The sequence below is a fragment of the Gobio gobio genome, assembly GCF_949357685.1.
Source record: "Gobio gobio genome assembly, chromosome: 2".
Lineage (NCBI taxonomy): Eukaryota > Metazoa > Chordata > Actinopteri > Cypriniformes > Gobionidae > Gobio > Gobio gobio.
The window spans coordinates 53,029,657-53,042,227 of NC_137098.1; the positions used below are offsets into that span (position 1 = coordinate 53,029,657).

The following is a 12,571-nucleotide window of genomic DNA, read 5'->3' on the forward strand; positions in this document are numbered from 1 at the left end:
GATTTCGGATTAAGCCTAGCTGTCTTTCCAGCCAACCGTTTCACCGTTTGTATCACTCCGCTTGCAGCATTTTTTCCGTGCGTCGGAATGTAGGTTTACTTTAAGAGATGGGAAATCTATGTTGAACGATTACTTAGAAGGATAGTTTAATTATGAACCAAGAAGGAAGTGGGAATCGTGAAACAAGATAACGTACAAATAGTTTACCCGCAATTAATAAAAGCGGACTATGTTAACATTTTCAGCGCGTATTGTGAATGCTCACCTTCATGAAGGGCGCGTCGAGCCAGCGCTTCAAATTCAGCGAAGTTGTGCACTAAGTAGCAGTGCTGATCTTTGGGGTGCGAGGCCATGTCATGCAGCTCGCGGATGTTTCCCTGCCAGATGCCCAGGGTGAAAATCTCCACGCCTCTCTCCCTCAGCGCTGTCGCCACCGGCCGCGGGTCACCGCCGTTTGAGTAACCATCAGTGATAAGGAAGATCACCTTCGTGGCGTTTTCCCGTGAGTGCTTCAGGATTTGCTGTGAGTTAAAAGACAAAGTTAAATATTATGTGTACCTGCTATCACTCATGACACCACTGCAGTGGCAAGTTACACAATGATCAAATCAATTCTTGATGGACAAAATCAAGTCCGTCCTACATTTTTTCTTGTTCGAGAAGCCGTTTCACTTGGATATATGTCACACAATAAGGCAGAAAACTTCCTCAACTTCCATTTCATGGCGACTTTAAATAGGAAAAATAGATGATGACAGTTTAAATTTTTTTACTTTTCCTAAAGCAGCCCCTCCTATACATCCAAAAATCTCCTATCAGAAAAATGCTTTCTACCTGTAACACACTGGCGTCACAAAAAACACCAAAATAGCAGAAAATGTTCTCTTTAGCAAACATAGCTACACTCACAAGCACTTATATTTGTTTGCTCAACTTTTGAATGTCTAAACATATCTAATTAGGAGTCTTGGTTGAGGAACAGAGAGAAAATCTCTTAATTTTCTCTAAGGCTGCTTTAAGTGGAGCACAATTTACTGTCATGTTGCTTCAGACAGAGAGAGAAGAGGGGCTTGTGAAAGTCAGTAGACAAGGCCAATTCAAGGACTGCTTGAAAACAGAGCAGCTTTGCGCTTTAATGTCTAATTGGCTGCGGTTCAAGCATTTCAGACAGCAACAGTTATTACAAAGCCTGGAGCCTGACATACATCCAGTTTTACACACATAGGGATACAATCACACACCTCAAATCCGGAATCTCCTATGCATCAGTCTTTCTCTCTCTAACAGACCTAGACACAAATATACAGATGCTGCTGATTGTCACCACAGTGATGTCACTGTGGTCAGGCCCCAAGGGAGTAGGTCCATGGGCTAAAACAGGGTGTGATTGTGGCCGTTTATGGGGCGGCAGCTCAAAGGCACTGAAGGCGTAAGGGGTTTTAGATATGAGTCAGAGGTGGTCATGGTACACAAACATGTCTGCACATCATTAGAGGAGGGTAGACACCACTGTCGGAGATCACAGAAATAGGAGAAAGAAAACAGCTACTGGCGCTCTGAGATGTGTAATTTGACAAATTTATTAGCAACCACATATACTGTGTTTGCACCCACAGAATTACACACTACTTCAGTCACTCCTACATTATAAACCCACTTGATTTTTATAGACAAACACACACACACATCTTGTCCCCCATCAAAGCAGTAGTGGTTAATCGTTTACATTAGTGGCTAATCTGATTAGCTCAGTTAAATGGCAGTTTGTGACAAGTAGTTTAGGCAATCACAGCATTATGAGTATATAAAAAGCTGTTTGTTTCATTCCTAGTGACCAAGTTTCTCTACTCAATGTTTTTAATAGTTTACATATGCTAGTCACTTGAGTCGATTGGCAGCCTAATATGACACTTTGTAAGAACTGAGGTTCACCTTTAAAGTAGTCTCAGCCTCAGACGGTACACAGTCTGTTGCTGACCGTCTCACGCATGTTGCTGGAAACTATTTGTCTGCTAAGCTTTGATGTGAAGGCTGACTTTACACAACTTCTGGGAGTAAGAACACAGGGGTTTTTATCAGACCGTCTGGAAACAAAGTTGTGTTTACAAGCTACTTGGTTGATACAATGTGCACTTAGTACAGGCAAAATTACAAAGTATGCACATTATCATCGATTTTTTGGTGTTGTCTATAATTGTTTGTGCCAGTCTAATATGTAGTATAGACTATTTCTTGTCTTAAATAGCATGTGAAAATAAGACGAACTGTGGTTGGTCACTTTACATGTCAGTCAGACACCTTTTCCTGTCTAGACAAGCGGCCCTCGGGCAGAATAAGCTGCAGTGTGGACCTTATGTTGTATGTATAGTGAAAGATCAAGCCTTAGCTGTGTGTTTGTATGCCATGCATGTCTGAATATGTGGGTGTTTAATATGATTAATATGATTAATCTTGCTTTGTCATATGGATGTCTTTGAACGTGCCACACTGTATAATTTTGGCAGTCTCACTTAGCATAATCTAAGTACTAACATGTGTATATGTTTTTAGGCATTAGAAGAGGAGCCCCAGCAGCCTATGAGTCTCTGCTGTCAGTGATAAGAGAAAATCCAGAGACTTTCTGTGAGATTGTCTATCTACTTTTTAAATATAACTGCAGTTCAACAGTTTTGGGTCAGTAAGATGTTTTGAAAGAAGTTAATACTTTATTCAGCAAGGATGAATATACAGTAAATAAGTTGTTACAAAAAAATATATTTCAAATGAATGCTTCATCAAAGAATCCTGAAGAAATGTTACTTTAGAAATCAGCATATTAGAATGATTTCTGAAGAATCGTGTCACTGAAGACTGACGTAATGGCTGCTGAAAATTCAGCTTTGCCATCACAGGAATAAGTTACGTTATAAAATATATGTATATAAAAAAAATAGAAATGGATTTTAATAATATTTCACAATATTACTGTTTTTAATCAATTAATTTATCTAGTGACAAAACCCTGAGCTGTGTCCGAATTTGCACGCACCTCCTTAAATAGTGCACTATTTCAGGTGTCAGCCATTTGTAGTGGTGTCCAAAACTGTAGTGGAGATTATATAGTGCACTTGGTCATTCATTTTTGTAAATGCAACTGCAATAAGAAGTGCACAACAACTAGGAGAATGCGCATAATGTATGAAATTGCCCTCTTTGGCACACAATATTTACATCATTGCGGCTCAGTCATTTTCGTTCACTCCTTTCTCATTTAGTGGGCTATATGACATTCTAGGGACTAGTTTCATACATGGCTCTGGAACTGATGGTGACATATGTAGGGATCATTCAGGTTCATTTGAGTACTTAAATGGAACAGCAAAAAAATCTTTATTAATGGCACCTTGTTTTTCGTAAATCATAATGTTATTGTTCACATTTAAGTTTCTGTGACTTGGATATGAGCAAATAATCTAGCAATCTCCATGTTGGAGTCCACACGTCTGCACAGAATCTCACTTTCTTTGATCAGTGAGTCTTTTACAACTGCCAATGTAGACATAATCCTCTGTTCAGTTCCTGTATTGGGTTAATGGCCATGCTTAGTGGACCATGATCATCACACCACGGTATTCTATTTCAAAACCTCACAGACACCTTACCATGTTATAAAACTGATCTAAGGTCAGCAGTCTCCAACAAGAACACAATGTTCATAACTAAGCGCTGGGATGTTTCCCAGTGTTATTGCAGTTTGATGAGATCAGTGGAATAGAGCAGCAAATCAAAATGACAAAATAGGGTGGTTGAGGAGGTATATCTCCATCTGAAGCATTCCAGAATAGAGTAAACGTGTCCTGAGTGCATTCATTTGCTTGGTTGGAGGTCTGAGCTGTTTTGACATGTTATGGTTCCAGTGGCAAAGAATACCAGCAGCATGAACCTACAAGGCAAAAACAAGCCCACTAGATGGACCCAACCATTTCAAGCCATAGTCCTGGGCAGTAGAAACCGCTCACTGTGCAATTACTAGATATTTTCCCCCAAGTCTGCAATAAATCCTGTAAAAAAACATTTGAGGGTAAACATTTTGCTCTGCAAATCTGAGCTGTTGAAACCCTAGATATAAACCACAGTTTGATTTTGCACATGGGAGACTCCCGTTGCATGCCTGAAATTGATATGCCTCCCACTGTGCGCTAGTATGTTCTCCTTTAGTTCTCCTTGAGTGATTTCAATTGATTTAATTTCCTCAACATGTCAGACACACTCGGCCAGCTACACCTCATTTACAAGGATAGGAGCAGAGAGCGTTGGAGTAATGGATGGGGTAGGCCTATACATCTACTGACTGCTGGAAGTCCCTAGGTCCTTATTACAGTCCTCTCTGTCTGTGAAGTGAATTGAAGAGTATGTGTAAGTGTGTGTGGATGGATGGAGTTTGAATAAAGGGGGCATAATTGGTGTGGATAAAACACTGGGACACAGGGTTTGTGGAGTATGGGTAGTTGGTTCCTGTCAAAACACCATTTATCAAGCTGAGGATAGTGAGACACAGAGGAAATCATTTTTAAAAGAGAGATGGCCTTGACAATATTTCATATAATGCAATGGCAAATTTGGTCTTTCTGGTCCTTTGATGCTGCCAGCCATGTACTAGGAACTCAATGCAAGAAAAAAGTTAGGCAAGAGCAAAAAGAGTCTGGAGTTGGTCTGTTAAATTAGATTATTTTGGATCTTCATGCCAGAATGGAGACTAAAAGTGCTTTTTATGAAATGTATTGTGACATTCCCTGTAATTTGAATGATAGGAGTAAATGCTTGTGAAACCAAACAAGCCTCATTAATATAACCAGACTCTTGGTCTGCAAGATGACAAAGAGGTAAATTACATAATAGCCACAAGCCACCAAATAGATGTCTATGGAGAAGAAAAAAACTAAAAACTAAAAACAATTAGGACAACATGATTTTAAAGGAACACGCCAACTTTTTGGGACTTTAGCTTATTCACCATATCCCCCAGAGTTAGATAAGTCCATACGTACCATTCTCATATCCGTGTGTGCCATAACTCTGTCTGACGCACACACTGGTAGCCTAGCTTAGCACAAAGACTGGAGGTAAACGGCTCCAGCTGCTCAGTAAGTGACAAAATAACGCCAACATTTTCACAACATTTAGAAAATCACAACTTTTCATCTGTCTAGAAAATCGCAACTTTTAATTTTCCGTCGGTCTTAGTACACGATGTAACTATACACATCACAACATGTAAATAGGAAAATGTGGGCGTTATTTTGTCACTTATTGAACAGTAGGTTAGCTGGAGCCGTTTACCTCCAGTCTTTGTGCTAAGCTAGGCTAGCGGACAGAGTTATGGCACGCACGGAGATGAGAGTGGTATGTATGGACTTATCTAACTCTGGGGGATACGGTGAATAAGCTAAAGTCACAAAAAGTCTGCGTGTTCCTTTAAAACAAAAATTGGTGACTGGAGATCCAGGATATTAGTGGATATAGATATATATATATATATATATATATATATATATATATATATATATATATATATATATATATATATATATATATATATATATATATATATATATATATATATATATATATATATATATATATATATATATATATATATATATATATATATATATATATATATATATATATATATATATATATATATATATATATATATATATATATATATATATATATATATATATATATATATATATATATATATATATATATATATATATATATATATATATATATATATATATATATATATATATATATATATATATATATATATATATATATATATATATATATATATATATATATATATATATATATATATATATATATATATATATAATTTTTTTTTTTTTTTTTTTTTTTTTTTTCACTTTCATTTATTTATTTTTTACTTTGTGTACTAAATAATGTGGTTAAAATAATGTGGTTTAACCGAAATCAATTTAATCTAGCCTTATTTACTTGAGTAAATTGCTTAATCAAACCACAGTGTAATTAAATGTTTTTTTTTTTAGACCGACACAAAGGGGTGAACAGTTAAATTAATAAGATCAATAAACAAGCCAATAAATAAGCCTTGGCTTTATTGTGGAGTACAGCAGACATTGTCAGTTGATATTAGTTTTCTTATTCTAGATGCCAAGTTATGAACCTCATACTGAACATTTATTAAAGATGTATAAATTCACTAGAATGGTGCTAGCAACAGCAAGGTGATAGGGACGATTCCCAGAGAATGCACATAATCGTTAATGACATTTTAAGTTGCTTTAAACAAAAACGTAATATAAATGCATGTAGACTACATCTTCCCTCAAATCCTTTGAACCTTTAGACCCCGTCCTCTGTTTAGCACACCTACTGTCCATCATTCCTGCTTCCCTTTCCCTGCTAAACCAGAGCTGTGGTTTGAGCCACAGACGTTTTCTGCCCTGAGGCTGAGCAGTAGAGTTCTCTGACAGTTAAACTCTAATCTGTCCTGTCTATTACAGTGATCCTGTCTCTGTTCTGGGCTTCCCCAACGTTTGGTTTAGTTAAAAAAAAAAGTGCCTTGAGGGCCCAGAGCAGAAGAGTGTCAGCGTTCCTCAATCCACAGCTGGATCTGATTAAAAACACCTGGTTGAGGAGTAGTGATATCACTGATCTTGACTGAGAGGACAGTCTGGTTAATTTTTTATATGCAAGTTGAGTTATAGAAGATGTGGAACTGATGCAGTTTTAAATATATGCTGTACACTGGCATAAACATAATAATAAGAATCTTTTTAGAAAACAAAATATTTCAATTATTCATTCTATCTTAAATAAATTGCCCATAAAATTCATACTGCATGTTCTTCATGGTTTTTGATGGAAATCATCCAGCAGTGGAACCCATCCACCCAAACCCTTGCCAGAGAGAATACTTTGGTTGAAGAAAATGCTTAAATTATAATTTAGAACACCCATAACTACGTGGTTGCATGTGAATAACAACAGTGCATATTTTGATTTTATGTAACTCCACTGTGCATAATTGTGAAACATATGTTTTTCTTCATAAAAATTGCCTTCCCTTCATGATCATTACTGCACTTCGGGAAGACCTTAAGCTACAATTTTACAAAGAGAATTCTACCATAAATTGTTACCATAAGTTTTGTTGTTGTTATAGCTTGGATTTTCTTTTTTTGCGTTAACTATTGATATCAAACAAAAAAGTATCAAACAGATTGCACATCTGAGACACTTGAGAGAATCAAAAACTTACACTTCTGAGCCAAACTAATTTTGCATAATTTTAGCAACAACCAATACCAAATACAGCATGTTGTAATGCATCCTAAAACCATTTGCATTGGATCTCATCTTTAAAAGCATTGTAAATGTAGTCACTGAAATATCTAGAAATTCACAGCAGCACCTAGGTAAGATGTTTTCCAGACCGGCGTCTAGGAAGCACACAGGTCAATAATGTGAGGGAGGCAGTAATAGCACAGTGGGGAAAGTGAGCAATCTATTTTCAGAGAGCAAACCGTGTGCTGCTGTTGACAGGCTGAACTGTTATCCATTTCAACACTTTCTTGGCTTCTCCTCTGTGGTATGTCCTCCCCCTCCCCCTCAACACACATGTATACAAGCACATACGTGAATGTTCACAATTGCAGACACACACAATACACACAAAGTGCTACCTAGAGTGTTTTGGGTGAAACCCCCCTTTTTCTTTTCTTTTTTGCTTTGAACTCTAAAGGGCATAACTGTGGCCTTAGCTGTAAGGTATTTTAAGTGAGTCTCCTGAAAAGCCTGTACAGAGCTGACAATTACTATCCCTCATATCATAGTGTGGTCACAAACATGTTGAATAAACATAGCCATTATGTTAAGACTGTCTTAAGATCTAGTATGACCCACTAGCAGTTAGGCAATCTTACTTTTTGGAATCAAATTAGGCCTATCTACGTTTTTATGTAACTGACTTAAAGATATGAACCTTAAAGAAGTCTTAAAGAAAAAAAAAATGTATGACTAACTGTATGCAACCGTCCCAAGGTGCCTTTGAAGAGGGCCCTTTTTAAGAAGTTCTGCCTTTGGAATTTTACAGTTCTTTTAGATAAGTGTTTCTGAAACTTTGCATTCTTTAGAGTAATATTGCCTTTACAAATTTAGGCTGTGTCTGAAAGCTGAAAAGTAGGAAGGCAAAAAGGCATTTCCGAAACACTGACTGAATCCAATGATCACGTCACATCCTGACTTGAGATGCCTTCATCTGATCGATTTTCTTAAAGGCAGCCTAGATGGATCCTTTGCTGCCTTTGATATCCCACAATCCTGTGCGTTCCATTACGTGACACTGACACAATAAATATGGTGTCTGAAAGTTACAATTGTTGCTCAGTTTATGTGTAAATGTACTAGGGCTGTAACGATTTGACCAAAAATAAAAACCTTGATTAATTGAACATTTGACCTCGATTACGATTAATGAACGATTATTTAGCTTTTTTTTTTTTGCCCTCATAAGGTTTTTGAGTAAGTTCACTGATAAGGTTTGTACTGTAAATATTTTCTACTATTAAAGGTGGAATTTCTTTTTCTAATGAAAAAGTGCATTGTGATTTTAAAATACTTGAAGGAAACGGTTGACTTTCAGCAGTTATTGTCTATGGAGCAGATTTCTGTTTGTTGTACATCAGATACAGATAAATTAACACTGTAGGCCTACATTACATTTATTTGAATGCATTAATGAGAGAGTGATTGTGTGTGTGAATTACTCTTACTGTCTCTATTCATTATGAAGCTGTGGTTTGTACTTACTTCAAAGGTATTAAAATGTATGCCTATAACGGTTGAGTTTCTAAGCTACTTTAGTGACTTTACTTTAGTCACAGCTTATGTCTGAGTGTTCGTTTGTCAAAATATATCAGGCATTAGTTCAACATAATACACATCTGATGGTCGAAACTCGCTTTAATTTTCAAACTGGCAGGGCTTAAACCACATACAAATGACAAAGCTTTGTGAGGACGCAGGTGAAAGAGGTCTGCCTTCAGGGCGCGCGCGTTTTCAGAGACGCGACACGGCTCGGCTCTGTGTCACTGAAAAAAGCTGAGCACTGAACGGAGAAGTTTTCCGTATTGTTGTTTTTGAATAGTTCACAATCGCTTTAAATGTTGAAACTGGCAAGCCTTTAAACGCATTTACTTGACAAACTTTATGAGCACGAAAGTGAAAGCGGCTTCGGGGCTTGCGCGCCGTCTCTCTCTGTGTGTGTGTGTGTGTGTGTGTGTGTGTCCGCGTAGGCTATAAGAACAGCAATTAACTGACCTGTATAAACTGTGTAAAACATGCAGTTACTATAGTGATTCTGGGTATCTATAAACACAGATAACTGCTCCTGCATCTCTCTGTGTGCCTTCAAACTGCACTTGATGTGACTGACGGGGCGTAGTCACGTGAAAACCGAAATGACCGACATGGGAAAAATACGTCGGTTAGAGGTTCTGAATGTCGGTTTCGATTATTTTTCGATTAATCGTACAGCCCTAAAATGTACATTTGTGACCAACTTCTAGTTCTAAATGGACTGCATTTATATAGCGCTTTTTAACAGATCTACGGCCATCCAAAGCGCTTTTTTTACATTTGCCTCACATTCACCCATTCATACACTCATTCATACACCGATGGCGGTATCAGCCATGCAAGGCGCCATCCAGCTCGTCGGGGGTTAGGTGAGTCTTGCTCATGGACACCTCGGCACTTGGTCAGGTGGAACCGGGGATTGAACCACCAACCTTCCAGTTTATAGACAACCTACATGAACCACTGAGCCACTGCCGCCCAACTTCTACTTTTGATGTCATTTCTAAAACGCAGTAACTTATTGTTTAGTCAAAACTGAGCTATGTCTGATCTGTACATGGTATCACCATGATCTGTACTGTAACAGAGTGGTTCAACTATGTTTTAGTGAAAATTGTTAGCACATCCATTCAAATTCAGTAAAATAAGTAAGATTTTTTCAATTTCTGTGTTGATTGAGGCATTTACCGCAGTTGTTGTTGTTGTTTTTGTCTTCAAGGGTATGTTTACACGAAAAGTATGCACTAAAAACAGATGATAGCATTGTCAAAACGATCCCTGTTCACATAAATCTGCAAAAATGATTAAAAAGGCTGTATTATGCATGACAGGCCAGTTGGTGATGTCACTTTGTCAAGAAACACCCCACTAACACATAATACGTATGCGAGAACATGTAATAAGCATTCGCAAAATGCACAAATTCACCTTTTTGTTGTTTACATGGAGATGTTAAAGGCATCGTTTTCAAAACCTTTCACTTTGAATCCCGTTTTCAAAAACTTGTGTTTTCAGGCCCCCAAAATGCCATTATCGTGCAAATGAACGGTCAAAAGGCATGTTTTCCGCTTTAAGTTACAAACGGTGTTGTGTAAACATACCCTCATACTCTCTCTCTTTTTCTCTCAAGATGCAAAACCAGCTAAGTCCATGTGTGCTTTTTTTGAGCAAAAAACTAAGTCCACCTCTTTGGACAACAAGACAGTAAATAGTTGTGAAATCACTAAAGATGCAACTGGAAACATTGCAAATGATAAAAGCAGAATTCAAAATGTAACAATGAAGAAACTGATCCACACAGTAGGGGGAGATGTGTTGCATAGACTTGAAAAAAATGGTTGCAACTGACGCATCCGCTTCTGTCAGAGTTTTACAGCAGTACAAGGAACACCGTTGTGTTTACTTGCTACTTGCGAAATCCTGTCATTGCCACTATAACGATGGACAAAACATGATAAAAATGATTTGATTCACGTCTTCTGATTGGTTTCTTTGGACCAAAAAAATTGGTTGCTGACAAAGGGAAGTGGCATTTAGCGGTTTCTGAACGTATTCTGTGCGGAGAGCACTCGCTCAATATCATTATCTAATGTTTGACGGATCTGAACTCTTCATTCTATATATTCTCTCTTTCTATATATATTAATAGTAATCAGAGGTTGCGTTAACTGAAGATTTTCCATTATTGATGGAAAAATCTAAAGGTTGTCAGTTTTGACAGATTACACTGAGGGTGATCTTTTCCAACTTGTAACTGTAATTCCCATGTATATATTTCACTCCAGACTGAGTCCTGTGCCAACAAAATTGACCACTGGCCCGCCCTACCCTATGAAACCTATTTTGTATCTTATGAAGGCAAAATTCCTGGATCCACACTCATTGTCAGACTTCACCTGTTGCCATTTATGACTCCCAAAGCCACAGTGGTCTCCTAAAACAAAAATAACATCTGGGAATTGCAGGTGATTCTGGATGATGAAGTGGGCCTCCACATATGTTACGCTCCCTTGGTGGTGCATGTATGCAGCTGGTAGAAAAAAAGCATGCTTTTATCTTCACATGCTTCAGAGAAAGAATGTGACCTCTTGCATTGTGACAGAAATTACCTCATCGTATGAGGCCATTAATAGTGCTAAAATAAACAGCAACTCTGTCTTTAGTCTATTATTTTCTTCTCTTTTTCTCTCAATAATATCATGCATTTCTTGGCAGTGGTGTAGACTGTGCTGGTGTTCCTGGTGGTGCAGTCAGACTGAGAACACCCCCACTGCTCTATATTTGACTTACTCCAGCGTTCAGTTACCACTAATCACTGTGTCGAAGCATTTTGCAGTGTATAAATGTTCCAAAGTGCATTTGCGTGTGTAGATCTCAGGGTGTGGAATAGGGCACTCCTGGAGTTGAAAGTTGTGGTTAATAGTGGGAATAATCTTAGGGCAGACTAAAAGTTTGCCGTGAGGTGAAAACTGCAGGCGAGACATTTATAGTCACAAAAGTTGTATTACTGTGAAATAATTTATGTTCTGTCTCAGTAGCTACAGAGTGTTTGGTTACCAAATGAGCAGGAACATCATCAGGTCTCTATAGCAGTAGTTCTTGACCTTTTTCACTTCAAGGCCCCCATTGTTCACAAAAAACATTCAAAGGTCCCATGAATTTTCCAGTTGTTTGTGATGTACTGGATAAATGTTAATGATAAAGATTTTTTAAAAATATATTTTTTACATTTTCTAACCGATTAAAATATTTTAGAACTTGGCATAATTTGTTATGACTTTTCCATGTCCAGAAATCACACTTTTAAAATTAGGATACTTAATTTATCCAGTCAGTCATTCCAAATATGTAGAAATGAATACAAAATAATATTTTGATTTAGTTTTTTACTTGTTTTAGCTTATTTTAATGCTTGTTTTGTCTTATTTTAAATCATTTTAAGTAGAGATGCTCCGATCAGCATTTTTGGGGCCGATCACCGATTACCGATCACCAAGATCATGATCTGCCGATTGCCGATCACTGCCGATCACAGAATGGCAGGGGAATGGCAATCTTTTATCTATAATCTTGCAGTTTGCACCATTTGTAGAAATGAAACTAACTCTAAATTAACTGTATTGAGAAAAAAAAACTGTAGAAATAGGCTAGAGTCAAGATCTTGAAGAACCACCGTGTT

General features: G+C 37.4%; 1 protein-coding gene across 3 annotated transcripts in view; it reads right to left on the minus strand.

The window, feature by feature from the left end:
* Positions 1 to 12,571, minus strand: part of svep1 (sushi, von Willebrand factor type A, EGF and pentraxin domain containing 1) — an 84,382-nt gene that overhangs the window by 60,686 nt on the left and 11,125 nt on the right. For all 3 annotated transcript variants that reach the window (XM_079810840.1, XM_079810841.1, XM_079810839.1), the window contains exon 2: positions 266 to 521. In XM_079810840.1, coding sequence (XP_079666966.1) covers positions 266 to 521 — 256 coding nt within the window. The remainder of the gene's footprint in view (positions 1 to 265; positions 522 to 12,571) is intronic.